This window comes from Microcebus murinus, chromosome 7 (genome assembly GCF_040939455.1).
Source record: "Microcebus murinus isolate Inina chromosome 7, M.murinus_Inina_mat1.0, whole genome shotgun sequence".
NCBI lineage: Eukaryota > Metazoa > Chordata > Mammalia > Primates > Cheirogaleidae > Microcebus > Microcebus murinus.
Genome location: NC_134110.1, coordinates 23,940,343 through 23,962,586, shown reverse-complemented (window position 1 = coordinate 23,962,586; position 22,244 = coordinate 23,940,343). Strand labels below are relative to the sequence as shown.

Genomic DNA, 22,244 nt, shown 5'->3' with positions numbered 1-22,244 from the left:
AGCAGTGACAACAGATGGGCAGGTCAAGGGGCCCACTGTCCCTAGGATGTCTCAGGAGGCACAGTTGTTCTGACTAGGACACGGGAAGCTCCTCAAGGGTCAGGCTCTGCAGAGAGGGACTGCTGTTATGTTGAGGGCCATGGTAACACCACAAGGCGATGTCTTGGAGTTTCATGGAGTTGAATCCTTGTTTTCAAGAAGATGGTTTCCATGAGTATTGGATTCTAGACCCTACAGGTTGCCAGGTATTCTTGTGGATTAAAAATAATAAGATGAGGCTGGCTCATGCCTTTAATGCCAGCACTTTGGTAGGCTAAGGCAGGAGAATTGCTTGAGGCCAGGAGTTTGACACCAGCCTGGGCAACACAGCAAGACCCCATCTCCAAAAAAGCAAAAATAAAAAATTAGCTGATGGTGGTGTGTGCCGGCAGTCTCAGCCACTCAGGAGGCTGAAGCATGATGATTGCTTGAGCCTAGGAGTATCTGATAGAGTAGAATTATTTTGGGAGTTTATGGATTTATTTTCATGTTTCTCAATCAACTCTTACTGGTTTCCCTTCAGAACTTGCAGACTTGCATTTGGTTTGATTAGCCCTGAGGCCAGCGGTGCAGACAGTTAGACTGAGGTTGGTCGCTGCTGATTCCAGGTTCAGAAGGGTCATTCACAGCCTCTCAGGGAAGGCGAGATTATTTTATTTGTGACTGTACTGTAATTAGAACACAGCTGTGACAGTTGGTAGTTTATAAGTTTCTAACGAGCTATTTCCTTCCCCAATCACATTAGTGGGGGAGTTAATTGAGTCCATCTGGTATATAATTCACAGTATCGCTAATATTTATGATTTTATAAGCCCGCAGTAAACTAGGACTCTTGATTCACAAGAAGGAGTTTTGGTGCCAGAGCTCAAAGAAGGGTGTAGTGAAATGCAGGGAGAGAGGGGCTGAGCGGAGCAGGGGCTTTGCAGGAAACGTGCTCTGGGAGGCAGCGTGGCAGGATTCCAGCCCGGCTGTCAGGGCCCTGCCCCACCGTGGCCAGCCTGTCCGCTCAGTAAAGCAGAGAGAGGTTTAGATAGCTGTGAAATGCTGGCTTTCTTCTCACATGTCTGTGCCATCTGCGGAATGGTGTGCTGGAAGGCACAGGGCTGTGGGAAAGGAACCACAGGACACGTCAGTAGACACCTGGTCAGGTTAGGACCAAAGCCCACCCAGTCCTCACACGGACCTCTCCAGTTTGCCCTAAGTGGACGCACCCCAGGGCCCCAGCCTGTGCCCCCTTCAGTGCCGACTCCTGCGGGCTGGGCTCTCTCCATCCAGGGAAAGTCCTGGAACACACTGCCTCACCCCAATTAAAAACAGGATCTGAGCCCGGCGTAGTGATGCACCTGTAAATCCCAGGGTCCCTTGAGGCCAGGAGTTCAAGGCTGCAGTGCGCTATGAATGGCCTGTGAATAGCCACTGCCTGGGCAACTTAGAGACCCATCTCTATTAAAGACGATGAAGAAAAAAAGGATCCAGGTGGATAGTTCTTCATTTATCGTTTACACTTAAAAAAAATACATGAGCAAATGTCTGTAGATTTTCCAACCGTACTTACTTGCCCAGGAAGCGTAGCTTAGTGGACAGCACAGTGCCGCCAGGAGCCGGTGGACTACCATGTCTTCTCGAGGTGGGCGCCCGCCTGACATTCTCTAAGTGTGAGAACACTTGCCCCATCTCCTCAACGTGACGCCTGCAGGAGGATCCGCGTAAGCGCGCAGACCCGCACTGTCCTCCCCTCGGGATGGCTGGGCCTCGAGGGGGCTGCAGACGCAGCAGCAGCCCAGGTCACCGAGCCCTGCACAGGTGGCGCGTGCACCCCCGCTGTGCCGGTGCTGTGCTGGGTGCTGTGTGCTGTAGGGTGGGGTGCTGTGCTGGGTGTTGTGCCAGGTGCTGCAGGGTGGGGACTGGGAGGGACCAGTGGGGGCGGGGTCGGGATGGGGCAGGCGCCACTTGCATTTTGCCTCTCAAAACGTGAGAGTCCCCCTTCCTTCCCAGGGCCACGTGTTTCCCCTGCATGTGGCATATCTGAGTGGTAGGTGTGGCTCTTAGTCCTCAGCTCTGAAATATCACCTTGCTCACCTCCTTTTAGCTACTCAAGTCTTTGGCAAGCTACTTAACCTCTCTGTCCTCTGTTTGCTCACCTAGAAAATGGGTATAAAAAATGCCAGCTCATAAGTTATGTAATGTTTAAACAATTTTTTCCAGTTGTTTTTATTGTGGAAAAAGATATATCATAGAATTTGCCATTTTAGCCATTTTTGAGTGTACAGTTCTGGGGTATTAGTTACATTCTTAATGTTGTACAACTGTCATCACTATCTAATTCTAAAACTTTTTCATCACTCCAAATAGGAACTCTGTATTCATTAAATAGTAATTCCCCATTTCCCCCTGCTCCCAGCCCCTGGTAACATCAAATCTACTTTTTGTCTCTATGACTTTGCCTATTGTAGATATTTCATGTAAGTGAAAGCATGCAGTATTTGGCCTTTTGTTCCTGGATTATTTACTCAGCATAATGTTTTCAAGGTTTGCCATGTTGTAGCATGTGTCAGAATGTCATTCTCATTATGCATACATAATATTCCACTGTGTATATATATCACATTTTGTTTATCCACTCATCTATTGATGGACACTTGGGTTGTTTCCACATTTTGTCTATTGTGAATAATGATGCTATGAATATTGGTGCACAAGAATCTGTTTGAGTCCTTTTTTCAATTATTTTGGGTACATATACCTAGGAGTGGAATTGCTGGATCATATTATAGCTCTGTTTAACTTTTTGAGGACCTGCCAAATGTTTTTCACAGAGCTTTCCACACATTACCTTAGCAGCAGCAATGCATGAGCATTCCAGTTTTGCCATATACTTGCCAATATTCATATTCCTGTTTTTTTTTAATTCTAGCCATCCTAGTGGGTATGAAGTAATATCTCATAGCAGTTTTGATTTACATTTCTCTAATGACTAATGCTGTTGAGCATCTTTTCATGTACTCATTAGCCATTTGTGGATTTTCTTTGGAGAACTGTCCATTTAAGTCTTTTGCCCATTTTAAAATTGGGTTGCCTTTTTGTTGAATTCATTACATATTCTGGACCCTTATCAGATATATGATTTGCAAACAATTGCTTCCATTCTATAGAGTGTCTTTTCACTTTCTTGTTAATGTCCTTTGACGCACAAAGGATTTTAATTTTGGTAAGTCCAATTTATCTATTTTTTTGTTGTTGCTTGTGCTTTTGATGTCATATCTAAAAGTCTGTTGTAGGCCAGGTGTAGTGGTTCATGCCTGTAATCTCAGCACTGTGGGAGGCTGAGGCAGGAGGAAGGCTTGAGGCCTGGAGCTTGAGACAAGCCTGGGAAACACAGCCAGACCCAGTCTCTACAAAAAAATTAAAAAATTAGCTGGGCATGGTTGTGTGTGCCTACAGTCCCAGCTACTTGGGAGGCTAAGGTGGGAGGATTGCATAAGCCCAGGAGTTTGAAGCTATAGTGAGCTATGATTGTGCCGCTGCAATCCAGCCTGGGTGACAGAGTTAGACCCTATTTTTTTAAAAAATAAAATAATAATAAAAGAAAGAATCTATTGCCAAATCCAAGGTCATGGTTTATTTCCTTCTAAAAATCATATAGTTCTATCTATGATCCATTTAGACTTAATTGTTTTATACCGTATGAAGTAGGGATCCAACTTTATTTTTTTGCATGTAGAAATCCAGTTATCCCAGCACCATTTGTTAAAGAGACCATTTTTTCCCTGTTAGGTAGTCTTTGTATCCTTGTGGTAACATCAATTGGCCATAGATGTATAGGCTTATTTCTGAACTCTTAATTTTATTCCATTGGTATATATGTCTGTCGTTATGCCAGTACCACACTACTTTAATTACTGTAGTTTTGTAGAAGGCTTTGAAATTTAAAAGTGTATGTTGTAGAAACTTATTCTTTGTCAATATTTTCTTGGCTATTCAGAGCCCCTTGAAATTTCATATGAATTTGAGGATCAGCTTTTCCATTTCTAAAAAACATACCACTGGAATTTTGATAGGGATTGCATAAAATCTGTAGATCACTTTGTACAGTATTGACATTTTAACAATCCCATGAACAAGGGAGGTATTTTCATTTATTTAGGTTTTTAATTTCTTTCAGCCATGTTTTGCAGTTTTTAGTGTACAAATCTTTTACCTCCTTGGTTACATTTATTTCTGGGTCTCCATCAGGGGACAGTGGCCTAGAACACATTGTTTCTGGAGTCTGCCCATAGAGCTGATAGAGATGAGGTTGGAAATGTTCAAAGAGCAGTGCCATGAGCAGATGCTGGTGCTGGCTGGAGAGTCCAGAATTCATCTTCTGTGCCAGTGTTTCTCACAGTGTGGTACTATATCAAAGTCTCCTGGGTGTTGTGTTAAAAAATATAACTTTCTGAGCCAAGCCATGTAGTCTCCTGAATCAGAATCTCTGGGGGAGGATTTGGGAAATAGTCTTTAAAGTAAACTCACCAGGTGCTTTGGCTGTGTGCTTGCTTCTGGAAACCGCTGATGTAGGCCCTGGCAGGAAAGAACGAGAAGAGAACGGTGTTTGTGGTGGTTTGGAATACAGGCGGGGGGTGGGTGGTGCCAGAGCCTGAGCAGAGTGGGGGGTGCGCCGTGGGGCAGGGGTGGCTGTGCTGGCAGACTTGGAAGGGGCAATCTAATGCTCTCATGGTTGTCCCAGTTCTGGGGTTGTTCCTGATAATTCCAGGACCTCAGAGTTTTAAAAGAGGGTTTTTTTTGTGTGTATGCTGATACTGTACTTGCAATTTGCTGAATTCATTTATTAGCTCTGGTAGCTTTCTTGTGGATTCTTTGGGATTTTCCACATACAGGATCATGAGAGCTTGTCATCTGCAAATGGAGATCATTTTACTTCTTCCTTTCCAGTCTGGATGTCTTTTGTTCCTTTTATGTGGTGTGATTACTCTGGCTAGAACTTTTAACTACAATGATGAATCTGGAGCAGGCGACTTTTAGGCAAGTGTTGATTCATTTTTAGGTATGTTGATTTCAAGTGAGAGTAAAGCCAGGCCCGCAGCTGCCTACCCTGTGTGGGGAGGTCACAGTGCCCTGTCTGTTATGCCTGGCTCATGGGAGATGCTAAAATACATTAGCTCCCTGCTGTCTCCTCCCAACTGTGCGATTGATGGCCTTTTCTGGCCTTTATCACAAGAAGCTGTGTTGTTTTATCTCATCCCTATGGTCTGAGCAGACCAGCACAGACCAGCCCTCCCTTGACTTCCACGTGCACCTCACCCCGCTCCATTGGGCACTGCCCAAATGCTGGCACTCAATGCACATCTGTTAAATCACTGAAGGAATGTTTCCCTTGAGTCAGCTGTGTGGTCATATAAAGTGCTACAGGCCACTATAAAAGGAATAACTCCAAACTCCCAAACACAATAGCAGTTTGTTTCTTGCTTGTGTGAAGTCCGCTTGGCAGTGGTGATAGCAGTGTGTGCATGGGGGTTATTCAGCACGCAGGATGATACTGGTCCTGTTGTCTCAAACACACTGTTTGTTGTTCCCTTCTCCCCCTGCCCTCTGCCCTGGGAGACTGACCTCGATGGATTTCTTAGAGCTCCCTGGTCTGGCTTCTGGCTGGGTTCAGCCCATGAGAACATGGCAGGAGATGGAGCATGAGATTGGGCTACTTACTTCTTCAGCTGTCCCTTTCCCTCCCTCCTGGAGAGACCCCTGTGGCTGATGTGTCCCTTGGCCAGAGATTGCCATTTGTCTCAGACTGGCCCTTCTGCAAGACTCTTTCTTTCTGGGTTCTACCAACTGCCTTGCTCCTCTTATCCCCTTCAGGCCCTGGTGGTGACAAGTTCTGCCATTCCTAATATCCGTGCACTGTGCATGTTTTCCATACACTCTGCCCCCAACATCTGAAAATTTTCCCTCTATTAAATCCCCCTTGAATAATTCTCATTTAGTGAGCTGCCTGTTTCCTTCTGGTATCCTGATGGCAGAATGGCTTCCATGATGGCCCTGCTCAGAGCGTCCAGGCAGCGTGTGGGAGAAGGGAGAAGGTGGATGACGCGTAGGAAGACAGAGCCTGGCGTGCCACACGGCACATCCTCCCTGGCCAGGTCTGGAACTTAGTCCTGGGGTCCCCCTAAAATGGAAGGGGTGAGGTACGTGGCCCCTGACCAAGCAGCTATTTCATAGCAGCCATCCCACCCCGCAGTTCTCAAGACCACGTGGTCTGGGTTTGAATATTCAGTGTCACTTACCTTGCTACTACCTGGACACTTTAGATCTCTTAAGAGTGATGGTAGTGAGACACAAGGAAACTGACTGCCGCTGAGTTGTGTTTGTTGGAGAGAAATTCTGGAAGCCTGTATTCAAGTAGTTCTGGAATTACTTGTGCTATGTGCCAGGGTTCGTGTGGGCCCTGGGCTCACTGTCCAGTTGAGGAGGAGGCAGATGCAGAAACAAGTAGCCCTGAAGAGTTGAGTTAAATATGACAATGAAGGTGAGTGCGAGGTACAGCCAGACAGAAGAGCGTGAGCTCGAGCCCCTCAGAGAAAGACGGATCTGCACAAGGGAACAAAGAGCGCTAGCAACGCTAAGCGTTTCTGAATATATGCTTTTCTTCTTACTGCTCAAAGATAACTGACCATTTAAACAAGAATAACAAAAGTGCAGTGTGGTTTTGTATCACACGTAAAGGTATGAGAGCAGCAGCACCGAGGTTGGGAAGGCAGAAACGGGAGCACACTGTTGTTAAGTGGGGCGTTGTGTGGTATAGTGGTGCATGGTTAGATCCTGCGTATGTGTGTGTATGTCACTATTGTGTGCTATGTAGGAAGGAGATAATATCATTTTAAGTTAGACTGTTAGAAGTTAAAAATGTGTACTGTAGCCCCTAAAGCAACAACTAACATAACAAAGAAAGAATTGTAGCTAACGATCCAACGAAAGGATAAAATGGAATCATACAAAATAATTAATGCAAAATAAGGCAGAAAAGAGGAAAAAGGGAACAAGGAACAGATAGACAAATAGAAAACAAGTAGCAAGATGGAAGATTTAAACCTAAACCTATGTGGATGGACTGAATACTCTGATTAAACAGTAGGCATTGTCATATTGGGAATAAAAGCAAAATTGAACTACATACTACCTATAAAGGAACTCAGTTTAAATAGAAAAACATAGATAGGTAAAAAATAAAAAGATTAAAAAAGACATACAATGCTAGAATTGATAGTGTATAAAAAAATGGCGTGGCTGTATTAATATCAGAAAGAGTAGGTTACAGAGCAAAGATTATTGCTAGGGATGAAGAAGGCCATGCCATAATATAACGATCAAGCATCAGTTTATGAAAAGGACATGATTCTCAATGTTTATTGACTTAATAACAGACATTCAAAACACATGAAGCAAAAACTGAGAGAAATCATAGTTGGAGATTGCAATACCTTCTCTTATTAAGTGACATCAATAGAACAAGTAGACAGAAAATCCTTTAAAGCCTTGACTTGTTCAAATGCCCGTAGCACCAGGCAGAGAGAGTTGTGACCCACGGAGACATGTGGTGCCGTCTGTCATTCTCTGCAGTGAGTCCGGAATCCTTGTGTGCATCAGGTCACACCAAGCCACTGGGACAAGTATCTCCTCTCTCCAGGAAGAGCTTAGGAAATATACCAAGTGTGTCCTGGCAGGCTCTACCTAGGAACATGATGATGTGGGGACTAAATCTGACATCAGGTTCATGCATGCTTTGTCATCTATTGTCATTCTCTTTCAGACGATGTCCTTGAATGTTTTGTTAACTTCAAAGTAGTGATTTGAAACATAGGGTATTGCTGCTGAGCAAGCGGTTTGCATACACATATATCGTATGAAAAATATTAACAAAAGTTGTAAAATGGTCTTTCAGAGAGCTGTCTACTCAAGCAAAATATAATGATCTTGGGTTTCATACAGTAACACATTGAAGCACTTTGGGTCCCATCTGAGTTTTTAGGGACAGTGCCAAACGTTTTCCACCCTGGAACTGAAGCATTTATTGGTCCTTCTGTGAAAGGATGGCCAATGGGAAAAGATACAGCTTTTTACACAAGGCCTGCACGTCATGCATTAATGTGAGGAATCTTACATCATCTTCCTTGAAAACACACAGGCCATTTGATTTGTTTTGGAAGGAGTACACATTTGTTCTTTGTGCAATTAAAATGATTTATTGAAGAGATAAATCAAAGACATGAGCCCATCTAATGGTAATGATGGGTTTTTTGGGTTTTACAGCTAACTGGAGTGAATGTTCATCTGATTTCTTCCGTCAGATTTTTTCCGATGAAAACAACCTTTCCAATGCTGATTTCGTGTCTCATTGGGTTGAGGGTTGAAAACTTGTTTATTACGCTGCAGTGATCCTCCCAACTGGAGTTTTGCCGTTCCATCCTTTTGCTTTGAAAACGAAGGATTGCACCGTTATGCCTGAGGAATTACTTAAGCCTAAAGATAGACCGTTCTGTCTTACTACCTGTGTCTAAGCCTTGGAAAAAGTGGCCACCAATCTTTTTTATTGTGAGTTTTGGACATTTACTGAGCAGTAATCACCAGCTTCTGCTGCAAGCTGGCTAAGAACAGCCACCCGTGCCCATCTTTGTTACCGGTGTGTCTACTTGTGTCCCACTGGGCTCAGTCACTTCCCTCATGCCCCAAACTGTCTTTTCCTTTCTCTGTTGAATTATAAACTTCAAAAATCATACTGCTAGGTCACTAGATGTTTAAACTATTTTCCTTAGGGGAAAGAACAATTCAAATTAGGCCCTAACTACACTTGATGTTCTAACATTTAAGTAATTCCTAAAATTGCTTTTATAAATATTTCTCAGTAAAGACCTCCCCAGGCTTTGGGGTACATAATTATACCCTTTGGTGATTAGTAATATCCATTCATATTCAACAAATCCTATATTAACTGTCCTTACAAATCCTCTTGGGGCATTTTTAAGTCTCTAGACATTCTTTATAAAATACAAATTTGCATCACTTTTAACAAAACTGGCTGTTTAAGCAAAGGTTAACATCAACCCCAACATATTTTTCAATTAGGGGACACTTCCAAGATTAGTGGAGTATAAATGAATAAGATTTTATCATGTTTGCAAACAGAGGAAGTGAAAAGAGTATTCATTTATAACATAAAGAATATATTCTTTTAATTTCTTTTTTTCTACTTCAATGTAATGCACAGGGCATCTGTGCATTTCATTCAGTATTCCTGTTAAACCCATTCATTCAGTATTCCTGTTAAAACCCATTTTCATTCAGTATTCCTGTTAAAACCCATTTTCTCTCCTAGTCTCTTAATTTTTAGGAGGCTTTTTAAAAATAAGAGCATCTTTACTTCCTAAAGTAGAAATGATAAGTAGAAATAATTAGTTTTAATCCTGTATTTCGGGATTTCAGTGCAATTTTCTGTCCCATCATTTCTCATAGTCCCATTTTCTATCTAATCATCTCTGTAGCATTTCTTTACTGTGCAAATTTCCCTTGTGTTTAGCGCGATAAGTTCATTCTTCCTTTACAAATATCTAGCATATAATATTTGACACAGACAAAATAATATATGTAACATATGAATAAATTATGAAGCTTAGGTTTTGCAAACCCCTGTGTGTTCACCAGCTGATTGGCTCCTTTTCTACCCTATCCCTTTGCTTCCTAAGGTGGAGACTACTCTGAGATTCCTTTGTGCGTGTGTGCACCTCTCTCTTCTATCTATCCACCCATTCATCTCTTATCTATCTGTTTATCTGTCTCATCTAACTAATCTCTCCCATGTCTCTAATGTATTTAGCTAGCTATTTGTCTAAAACCATATAAGTTAATCCTAAACAATGCATTGTTTAGAGTTGCTTGGTTTTAAGCCTTATAAAAAATTGCATAATGTGTGTATTTTTCTATTAATTCCTTTCCTCACTCAACATTTTGTTTGTAAGATTTCTCCACATTGTTTTGTTTAGCTACAGTTCATTCATTTCCACTGCTGTGCAAATTCCATCGTGTGAGTATGCCATTGCATGCTGATTTTTGTATCCTTCAGCTTTGGATCTAGAAAGAACGAGAGGGTCTGCAGATGAGGAGATTGTTGAAGATGGGGTGGAGGAGGCAGAGGTGTGGCCACCAAAGTGCATCCATCCCACAGTCTGGCGTGACCCTGTCTTGGTGATGATCATGGCAGCAGGACCTGCATCAGATCCACCAGTCCTGGGTGTTTAAAACTTAACTGCTTGAGGGTTTAAAACATGGCTAACTCCCAGGACTGGTGAGAATAAGGACTTGTCCCACCGTAACTGAAAGGCACAATGATGGGGATGGGCTCTCCTCTAGCAAGAGGCCTGTGGGCCCCGAGGAAATTCTTGACCCAGTGGCTCCACTTCAAAGACATACACAAAGACTTATCTATAAGTACTCAAGTAGTGTTTGCTACTTACCTTAGTAAAAACTTAGAAATGCCCTAAATTTTCATCAGCAAATTGATGGCCAAGCTTAATGTGGTGATCTGTGTATGGAATAAGATGGGTGACATTAAAATCACATTGTGAAAGAATAATCACATGGGACATGCTAATGAAGTGGCTGAGTTGAACAATTAAGGGACAAAGCAATTGGTATTGATAAATATGAATGTGTATCTCTACACACAGATATTTGAACCTGACTTAAAAATATTCATTTATATATAGGAAATAAAGACCGAGAGGAGGTTCTCTGAGTGTTAACATTGGGTATCTCTGAATTATAGAATTATGTACACTTGTTTTATTTATTCTCTTCTGTAATTTCTAAGCTATTCAAAACAAGTATTGGCTGCTTATAAATTTATAGGCATGTATGAATTTTGCAAACATATGTACAGAGTTTGTTTGGACATGGGGGGAATCAGTAATGCTGAAATTCGTGAAACTAGACAGTTCCCAGGCTTAGAAGTGAAGTCAGAAAAATGTCAGTTGGATTTCTTTTTTCTGAAGAGAAAAGATCAGGAATAATATAGATCTCATCTACATTTTCTACCCTAATTAAGTCAGAGGGAAAAAGCCAGGCTCTCAGTTCTGTGGACTGCCACTTTTATTTCTAGCTTCTGGAATATGTGCTTTTTGGGTGACCTGAATCTTCTGTATGTGTGGCCTGTGAGTTCTCTGGGACACAGGCCAGCCATCCTATCAAGCAATAGGGCCCAGAGGCCTCCTCTGTGCTTCTGTCTTTGCAGAGAGGAAAGGATTTGGAACAGTGGAAAATAGTATTTGGATGGTGTCAAATGAAGTTTAAATTGGAATGGCCTGAAGTCTCTCTGGGAAATTTCCTGGTGAAAGTCATTTTATTTTTGGCTCTTCAGAAATATAACTATATAAAAAAGCTGAGAAAGGATTCCCTATGTGCTTAACTACAACTATAAAATATTTTGTGTACACAAAATACAACAAAAATGTTAAACAATGATGCAGTCAGCCAGATGTGGCCATCACAGAGAAGACATTAATAAACTGGACTTCTGACTTTTCTCCATTTCTGATTTTCCTTCTTAGTGGCAAGAAGGAAAAATCCTCTGCGTTGTGCAATGTGGTGCTGCCCTGAGCTGTTCTGAGAGCCCACGGGCCATGCGTGCTTCCCAAGGAGCAGCAGAGCCTTCATTCTCTTGAACGTAGTCCGCTCTTTACAGCAGCGATTTCAAGAACATTATTGATTTAATGATGTAGAAATCTTTTATTTGAGTCAAAAAGCTAATCTCGTGCAAATAAGCTATGATTACTAGGTTTTAACCCATTCGTGCATGATTATTTATTAATAACTACATTGAACTGGGCTTCTCCTTATGGTACCAGATAAAACATGATGAAAGCACCATGGCAACCATTCATAAGGAGCTCACAGTCTAATGAACATAATGGAATCGGTAGCCAAACTCTGTGCTTCCATTTACAGGTTATATAATGCCACAAAACCAGGGGTTTTCTTTTAATTTACATTACCTGGCTGAGAAAATGGAAGCACAGGGTGGCTAAATAATGTGAGAGAGGTCACTGTAACAGTCAGCTCTGCTGGTAATACCACGTAACTGGGAAAAGACCCAAACTCTGTAAAATAGTTTAAAGAGGTTTATTCTGAGCCAAATATGTGTGGTTATAGCCTGGGGAGCCACACCCAAGAAGTCTTGAGCAAGTGGTCCCAAGGTGGTAAGGTAACAATTTGGTTTTATACATTTTAAGGAGACAGGAGTTGTGAGTAAAATCATAAGTCAATACATGGAAGGTATACATTGGTTTGACTCAAAAGGTGGGGCATCTCAAAGCAGGGAGCTTACAGTTTAAGGGTGGGTTCAAAGATCCTTTGATTTGTAATTGGTTAAAGAAATGAAGGTTTGTCTAAAGGCTTGGAATGTTTTAAGTTAAGGAAGTCTGTTAATCAGAGACGAGTCACAATATTGGACTCCAGTGACCTGTTAAGCTAATTGATGGCTTGCAGGTGATTTAATTTTTGCTCTGCATGGCCTTGAGTCCTGTTAGTAATTTAGTATCTATTGTCACAAAGAGTCTCTTTTGTCAGTCTTATTTATTTCTTTTTAAATTTTTGAGGCAAAGTTTCATTCTGTTGCCTAGGCTGGAGTGCAGTAGCTTCATCATAGCTCACTGCAATCCCAAACTCCTGGGCTCAAACAATCCTCCTGCCTCAGCCTCCCGAATAGCCCAGAGTACAGATGTGTTCCACCACTCCTGGCTATTTTTTTTTTTTTTTTTTTGAGACAGAGTCTCACTTTGTTGCCCAGGCTAGAGTGAGTGCCGTGGCGTCAGCCTAGCTCACAGCAACCTCAAACTCCTGGGCTCGAGTGATCCTTCTGCCTCAGCCTCCCGGGTAGCTGGGACTACAGGCATGCGCCACCATGCCCGGCTAATTTTTTATATATATATATCAGTTGGCCAATTAATTTCTTTCTATTTATAGTAGAGACAGGGTCTCGCTCTTGCTCAGGCTGGTTTTTGAACTCCTGACCTTGAGCAATCCGCCCGCCTCGGCCTCCCAAGAGCTAGGATTACAGGCGTGAGCCACAGCGCCCGGCCTACTCCTGGCTATTTTTATCTGTTTTTTATTTTTTGTAGAGACGAGGTCTTGATAAGTTGCCCAGGCTGGTCTGAAACTCCTGGCCTCAGGCAGTTCTCTTGCCTTGGCCTCCCAAAGTGCTAGGATTACAGGTGTGAGCCACTGCATCTGGCCTTGTCAGTCTTATGATCTCTATTTTAACATTAATGCTTGTCAGCTGTGTCTAAACTCCATAAGGCAGGGGGTATAATGAGATGTATTCTCCATAGGAAGTGGCCCAGGGCTGCCCAGAGGTGGCGCCCTTGGACAATAACTGGCCCCAGACAGATTTCTTTTCTGACTCCCCCCAGACAATGATGGGTGTTGTTAGCTATAGCTCAGGGGCCCAGGTTTTACTCATCCACAAGACCCAAGTCTTATTGTCTATGTCACAGGTGTAAAAAGAAAATAAAAATCTCAAGCCCCTTCCCAATTCCCAATGCAAAAGAAAGGCAAAGGCCTTGGGCACCTGGGAAGAACTTGTCCCACAGATCATTCATTAAGGAAATTCCTTGCTAACCTCCCCGGAACAAGGACATGAACATTGTAACTTTAGGCCTCAGGCTCTAGCTCCCAAAACTAAAGTCTGTTTCAAGTTCATCTTCATAGGCAGCAGAACAGAGACAAGACAGGATCAGACATTCCTCCACCTGTCTGGGGACATCTACAGATGCTTCCTTCACTCCCCTTTTGTCTTCTAATGTTTACCTTATTTTATATAAAATGGAGATTTTCCTGGGTTTCACAAGGATGTAACCATTTTGTCTTGCTACCCCTATACCCTGACTTTTTTTTTTAAGTGCCTTTAAATGCTGAAACTTCCAAATTCCCCTTTGGAAAAACAGCCACAGTTTTGGCTGTGGTTTGTGTTTTTCTCAGACACGCCCTCAACTTTGGCTTGATAAACCTCCATTGATTGATATTTTTGCCTCAGTCACTTACTTTGGTGGACACAGGTGAATGGTTGAATGAGAAAGAGAAGCAAATGGAAGTATTTTTCTTAAAATTCATTCCTTGTGCATCTATAATTGGTGAGTGTTTCAGGGCATCCACAGCATCTCTGCATGCCCAAGTTTCTTTAAGGAAGGCAGTGTGCCAGCGTATAAAATGACATATTCCCAGTGATTGGGAATGAAAATGATTTCTGCAGCTTCTCATGAAAAACTGGTTGGTTTTAAACATTGTGTGTCCTTTAATGGGGGTGACCATATATGTTGGTGGACCCTGCTGTGCCTGTACGATTGTTTCCTCTTGCAAAGCTGCTGATTTGGATCATACATTTATGGTGACCCTTCCTTCAAGGGGACAGGCCAGTGTAGACCTGCCCGCTGTGGACCTTGGCTTCGCTTCAGTTGTGGCTGCTGTACTCCAGAGAGCCTCCTCCTTGCCATTCTGGTTGTCATTTCATTCGGCCCCCTTGGCTCTAACTTCTGCAGCTTGGTCTTCTATTGGAATATTTTAAATGTAAATACCTTGTGATCTTAGGAAAAATAATAATAGAGTTTTCTGCATATAGAAAGGCCTATCAGACTCTGAATGCTTTTCTTGATGGGAAGCTCTGCAGGAAATGGCAAAGGTCTGAATCGCCTATTAATACCAAAGTGATCCTAATGGTATCATCCCACAGCATCTGGTCTCCTGTGTGAGTTTCTGATTTCCATTTTTAATCTAGTTGGGGAGGAGAGTTGTTTCTAATGGGCTCTCCTAAAACTCTAGCTTTTTACAATTCAGATAGAATTTTAGTCAAATTTCTATGTAAAATTGATCACTGAATCTCAGGCACATTCTTGACTCTGGTGCCCAATTGCTGAGAACACATCCATCAGTTTTTATGTTGGTGATCCCATTTCCTTCCCTGTCTCTTACAGGCCTCAGTCTCCTGCACCCCAGAGCTTCAGCTCCAGGTCTAAAGACCTCTGCTTTACAGAGAACACACCTTTGCTAAGGAATGCCTCACAGGAGAAAGGGTGAGTTTTTTTTTCTTTCTTATGAAACTAAGAAATTTCTGAGCAGGGTCTTTGGCACTTTGCTGGGGATTTTCTTCCTGAGATAATGAATTTTTGCAAGACATCTGCCAGATCCTTGACCATTCATTGTGGTAGGTGTTCACGATTCTAGTGGTTATATTCTGACTTATGAATTTCCACTTGAGCATAACCCTGTAATGATCATATAGCACCTGGGCTCAGTCATGTGAGCAACGTCGCCCTAGCAGGCTGTCTCACCTGGCTGGGGTTTCTCAGCCAGGGTTGGGGCTGACACTTTCTGAAGACATTTTTGGTTGTCATGCTGGGGTCTAGGGTGCTACTAGCATCTAAGAGTAGAGGCCAGGGATGCTACTAAACATTCTGCAATGCACAGGACAGCCCCCATGGCAAAGAATTATCCAGCCCAAAAGTCAATGACGTGATGAAGGTGAGAAACCCTGTGTGTATGATTCATAAGAAAACTCCATTTCCTGCAAGGTTGAAGGTCCTTTTTGGCATAAATCTGGGTGGTTCTGGAATTGCCTGAGCAGAGGTGACCTGGAGGATAATTTATAGATGCTTCTGCTCAGGATGAAAGGATGTGGTCCAGGCCTTCAGCCTCATCTCTTCTTCTGCAAACTTCCAGAAGCCAGAGCCACCTGCTTGATGTCTCCTGCCTCCCTGAACATCACACACATTGTTATCAAACCCAAAAGGGATCTGGCCTAGGTCTAGCTGCTCACTGCACAAAAAGTCAATTACTGAGACAGCAATATTGCCAGGGAAGAAAGGGTTTTATTGCAAATTAATGTCAGCTGGGAGATGGGAGATAGTTCTCAAATCTGTCTCCCCAGCCAAATGAGGCAAAGACTTTTGTAGTGGGTTGTAGAATGCAGGTTAGGTTGTGTGGGGCTTGAAGTTGTGGGGTCTGCAGTGGTTTGATCCAAGAGTCAGCTTTGGGGATGGATGGTGAGCTGCCAGGAAGCCCCATGGAGAAATTAAGCAAGAAGATTATGATGTTCTTGTTAGGCTTTACTGGTCTCTGAGTCTGAAGTATTGGGGAGAGAACAAAAAATAACTTAAGGAAGGGGCCATCTTACAAGGTCAATTACAACATGGGGACATTGTCACAGAGCCTCCCTTTCCTGGCCACTGACCCCACATACTTGCATTGACAGGTGACTGTTGTGTCTCCTTCACTTGCCTGTGAGCCTCGGAGGTGCCTGCCCTCTTCCCAGTGCTGTCTGCAGCCAGAGCAAGGGGTGGGGCCTCACACTTTAGGGACGCTTGCATGCCAGGCAGACTCCTGGCCTCACCCTCCAACACTCATGGGATTTGGATACCTCTCAGTGCAGTGGCTCCCTCCAGGAGATTCCTGATGATAAGTTGTGTCTCCTTGTGAATGTGCTTACCAAGCTCTTTGACTAGAGAAACTTCCTTCCCTCTCCAGCTCCCCAAGGCACTCCAAAGTCAATTCCTTTGAGAAGCCTTAGTACCTCTCCACCTCCCCCAAGAGTAAATGCTGCTTCCCTTGTGCTCTCAAATACTGCATTCATGCCCTTCCTTCCAAACTTGCCCTTGTGTTATCCATGGTGATGTCTGCTAGCCTGTGCCCTCTCCATCCTATGTCCCTGTGCCCAGCACGCCCCCTGCCCCCAGCTCATCAGAGCCTGGATGGACGAGGGGTGCAAGCTGAGGCATTTGTACTGACCCAGCTGCTTAAAGCTTCTCTAGTGGGGGATGACTTAATTCTCCTCCACATCGCCTAATCAATAACTGTGAAAACAAACACTTGGCACATCTACTTCCTTAATGCTTTCTCTTCAATTACTTGGTAAACTGTTAAGGCCTGAGACATTTTAGAACTTGCAATTCATTGGAAAACCAGTAATGTGTAAGCGTTTGTCCTGGGCATGTGGAGCACAGAGATGTGCCCTGGGAGGCCGAGCTGAGCCTCCTGTCACAAAACCACTTCACAGAAGCTTTGATTACAACACGATTTTTTTTTTTTTTGCATGAAGCTAACTAAGGTATTGATGGTAGGAGGGTCTTCCTGATGCTTTCTTTTTATCAACTTAATTCTGTTGCAATTTTAATTTGATCAAATGGTTTATTGGAGAACATCCATTGATTTATGTAATTTCAGAAGAGAAAGTGTCCTTTCCGGGGTGTTGAGGGCTGGAATGTGTAGTCCAGCGCTCAGAGCATGTCCTGCCTATGCATGGACCAACTGAGAACCATTCTTCACATGTTATTCAAATTTAAATGAATGAAAATTAAAAACTCAGTGCTTTAGCCCCACTAGCCAGATTTCAAGTGGCCAGTAGCATAGGTGGCTACCACACTGGACAGGGGGAGAGGACATGTCCATCGCCACAGAAAGTTCTGTTGCACAGCACTGCTGTACAAAGCACTGACATTAACTTGCTTTTGTCTTTCTACTTATAAGAAAATAGTTTCCTTAGTTCCAATTTTGCTATGTTTGTGGGGTTTTCTAGCATTTATGAGGAAGGTGATGCTCACACACCTGAGCAATTTCAGTCACAAAATTAATAGAAAATATGACTACTTTCAAAGTCATTTCATTACATATTGGTTTTACACAGCCTGTTCTACATCTCTAAACTTCTTATAATATTTTTTTCTTGTGAACCAGCTCTAAAGCAGTGATAAGTGTCCTGGAGAATCCCAATGCCCTGTTGAGCTAGCTGGGGTTTGAGTGGCATCATTTGTTGTTCTTTCTTTCCTTCTTCATTCTTCCTTCCCTATTTTAGAGATGGGGTCTTGCTCTGTTTCCCAGGCTGGAGTACAGTGGCCCAATCATAGCTCACTGTGGCCTCCAACTTCTGGGCTCGAGTGATCTTCCCACCTCAGCCTCTCAAGTCACTGGAATTACAGGTGCACAACACAACCATGCCCAGCTAATTTTTATTTTTATTTTTTTTTATTTTTATTTTTTCCAAGAAAACTTTTTTTTCCGGCATATTATGGGGGTACAGATTTTAAGGTTTCAATAAATGCCCATTTCCCCCCCTCCCCCCAAAAGTCTGAGTCTCCATCATGACCATCCCCCAGATGGTGCACATCTCACTCATTATGTATGTATATACCCGCCCCCCCTCCCACCTGCCCAATACCCTATTACTGTAGTTAGTACCTATGTGTCCACTTAGGTGCTACTCAGTTAATACCAGTTTCCCAGCTAATTTTTAAAAAATTTTTTTGTAGAGACAGGGTCTAGCTATGTTGCCTAAGCTGGTCTCAAACACCTAGACTCAAGTGATCCTCCCACTTTGGCCTGCCAAAGTGCTGGGATTATAAGTGTGAGCTACTGTGCCCCGCTGACATCATTTGTTTCTAACAAGTAACAGATCACAGCTGTTGTTAATGTCAATATTGTGATCCCATGAGTATTCCATGCAATACATAAAAATTCTAGCTTTGGTACAACCTTGCTAGAATTAAGTGCATCTGTACTGAGGGAATTGCTCAGAAGCCCAATAATTCAACCAAAAGTAAACGGACATGTCCACATGTAATTCTGATAAATATTATTCTCCTTGATTCATCCTTCTAGATATAGGCCCATTCTTGGGCTCGTTTAAGTGAGGTACTGATGTTCCCTATTTATCTCTATGGCCTTGTTACAGAAACATATCTATACAGAGGAGGAAAAGCTTACACCACTTATTCTGCTTCAGGAAAAGTATAACAGATCTAGGCATTGACCACTCTAAGCACACTCAAAGAGAAAGCAAATAGATCTCTGTCCTGTCCTGAGTCCTGTAGGCACGGGAAGAGCTTCTAGGAACTCTGCTCATCAGAGCCGTCAGGTGCTGAGGGCCCTGCAGCCAGTGGGCCCAGCTATGTTCCTGTTGTCCTGCTGTCTGCTGAGCCTGCCACGTGGGAAAAGATGGAACCGCAGGTACACGGGACCCTGGAGGAGCAAGATGCAGAGACCTGGCATGTGAAGGCCAAGGATGCACTGCAGGTGGACGATATAAAAGAAAATACTGAACAAATCAGGAAAGAGACTGATAAATTAACCACCAGTATCAAACCTCAAGGATGATGAAGTGTCTTGTATTACAGGGGAATTAGGAATCTGTCCAAAGTACTCAAAAATCATCAAGCAAAATAGAAGAAAAAAGTGTCCATTTGTTCTTTATGGCTGCAGAGAAAAAACAACGAGCATGGGCAGCCAAAACATTCACAATGTGAGATTCACAAATCAGCATTACAAGCCAAGGACAGAAGACAGGTGGCAAAATGATAATGCAAAACTTTGTGGATGTGCAGAAGAAAAGAAAGGCGAAATCTTCTGTCTCAGGAAACTTGTGAGTGACAGAATACAGGAGGTGCTGTTTCGCCAGAGCTTAGAGAAGTCATGTGGACAACCTCTTTTAAGAAGTGTAAATGACAAAGCTCAGGCAACAGGAATTTTGGGTTGTATTTTCTAAGAACTATGTATTATTTTAGTCAAGCATTTATTTGGAAAGGTGTGAATAAGTTAACTATTTTGTTTGAATAAAAAGAGAAAGCAAATACTTAAATGAGTGGGCACTAGCCAGAAACAGCTTTATTGGAAAGTCCCAAACTCAGAAAGAGCTGATGTGTCTTGAAGGGCCACAATTTATTTTGAAGACTTGGGTGACCCCATATTTCCTTGGAGCCAAGTGATGTTGCCATGTGAGAGAGCGGGACTGCACTGATTCTTTTGGAGGCCAGGATTGGTTTTATGACATTTCACTTGTCGTGAATGAGAGGAAATCTTGTTTTGGAGATGCTACTATTTCAAGAAAGATAACCACAAATCTCTTGCTTTCCAGGTCACCGTGTATACTTGGTTACCACCCAGAGTTCATTGCTGCTGAAGAATCCTGGGAAACCAGCTCAGCTGAGTGGGAGCGGAGATACCTGCTGAGCAGAGAGGTGGCTGGTTCAGGGACATCGGCCTCCTCAGAGAAGGGGGAACTTGTGGACAGCACTCACGTCCGCCTGCATCTTCCAAAGCTGAGGTAGATGGACTTGGAGGGCCGGCTCAGGCCAGGGGCTGTGGCTTGATAGGCTGGCTGGCTGGCCGACTGTGAATGCTCAAGTTGTTTCCTTTTATTCGCCTGGCCCAGGGAAGGGCTTTCAGGAGGTGTAGGATGATGTTACCAAGTGATTAACAGGTATTCTCAAGGTTGTATCTTCATACCCAAGCTCCTTCTCTGAAAGCCTTACCTGGGAGCTGGGGAAGGGGTGAACAATAATGTAGATTTAAACTAATGACATAATAATAAGCCTTAGGTTACTCTAGATCGCTTTCCCAATCCTATTATGCCTAAACTGGGGAATTCTCAGATTGGTAAAGCCTTCCTTCCTTCCCCAGGTGGGGCAGGCACCAAGATGGAGTGCCTGTCCTTATCCTTCTTCCCAGGTGGGGCAACTGCTAGAGGCAGCACCAAAGCAGGGCACTCTTGTCCCTAGAAAAGCTGGAGATTTTAGCTATCTATCTAACACTTCAAGGTTACCTGTCTTTGCCCCAGGCCTAGGAAGACATTTAAGGTAGCCCTGCAAATCATAAATGGCTCACATCCTGTATTCCTCTCCTTCCTGCTTGTGTGGTTGGGGTCTTCATGGCCATTAGGTTTGCAAATAGAGTATGCTGGATTCAGGGGACCCCTCTGATGGATGCTATCTTTGTGATTACTGATGAATTGGGGTCAGTGCCTTGCGCAGCCGGAAGGAGGCAGTATTTTCCTGCTGTGGGAACTGGAAGCCTGAGGCTACGCATGCATGCGGGAGAGCAGAGGCCGCGCATGCGTGAAGGGCCCGGGTGCTTTGCTGAAGTTCAGTGCTTGGCAGGGCAGGAGTGCTCTCTTTTTACCAGATTTATTGGCTGGACTTCCTTCCTTGCATACATTTATTTGGAGGGAGGTGTCTTCTGAGAGCAGTGTGCTCGAAAGCAGCATCTCCAGGAACAGAACAAGAGCTGGAAGCCAGGATCTGCCCTGAAGTAGCTGGGCGATGGTGGCGGTGGCCACGCCTGGTGTGAAGTGCAACCCTCTGTCACCCGATGTTCCCCTTACTCCGTGGCCTTCCGTGGGCATACACTGCATTGAGGTGATACGTGCAGAAGCTGTAGTGTGAAAAACACTATGGAGCTATCAAATATTGGTGTTATCATGTCACTACCTTTAGGGACCAGTCTTTTCTGAAATACTTGACGGGTTGATTGGCAGTGTACCCGTGTTGCGTGTCGCAGTCGTGCCTACCAGCCCCAGAGAGGCCCACCTTCAAAGCCCTGCTGCGTGCTGGGTCCATTGGCCAGGTACCTTGTTGACCCTGACAACAGTCCTGGGAGGTGGATGGAGAGTACCTCAAGGAGGGTAAGGGTTGTGCCAAGTGGCACAGCTTGTGAGCAAAGGGTCAGGGATTTGACCCCAGATGCCCCCACTGCTGCTTGACCATGGAGCTGTCTCCTCCCACTCTGACTTCCGACCATCTGTAGCTTCTTCACAATGACTGGTTTCAGCACCGTCATAGGTGCAACACATATTTGGTTGCCAAATCCGCTATGAAATTATGTGAATGGGGACCTGGTGCCATGGGTCATCAGGGTGGTAGACCTTGACACTGTTAATGCTTTTCCCCAGAAGGTGCCGTGTCCTCAACTGTCCCACACTATGGAAAAATAGAATCAAGTACATTTGAGACTTTACATTCAGTGGTTTTATCCTCTATGATTCCTGGAATATCTGCCTTGAGCTTGCCACTGAACTAAAGGACTTTAGTAGTTCCATTCCTTATAACATGTCCAGAAAGTACCATGCATGATCAGTAGTGAATAAACTCGTAAAAGAAGCTTGTATTTTGGATTGTCAGCTCTACTGCAGGTGCCAGTTATGTAGAAAGAAATTTGTATTTAGAATAGCTCAATTAATGCTTCATGCTTTAAAAAGAAATGTCATTTTGATTCCTATTTAGGAAGGAGCTGTTGAATCATAATTTGGAAGCATGAAATAAGTATTTGTCAAATTCATTAAATATAAGAGATTGCAAAACAAGATTTTACCATTTTCAAAAGATTAGAAAGATGTTCAAAGATGG

General features: G+C 43.4%; 1 protein-coding gene across 1 annotated transcript in view; it reads left to right on the top strand.

Moving 5' to 3' along the window:
• OCA2 (OCA2 melanosomal transmembrane protein) overlaps positions 1-22,244 on the top strand; it is a 270,600-nt gene that overhangs the window by 28,174 nt on the left and 220,182 nt on the right. Inside the window, exons 2-3 of the mRNA XM_020289059.2 lie at positions 15,051-15,149; positions 19,979-20,167. Coding sequence (XP_020144648.2) covers positions 15,051-15,149; positions 19,979-20,167 — 288 coding nt within the window. The remainder of the gene's footprint in view (positions 1-15,050; positions 15,150-19,978; positions 20,168-22,244) is intronic.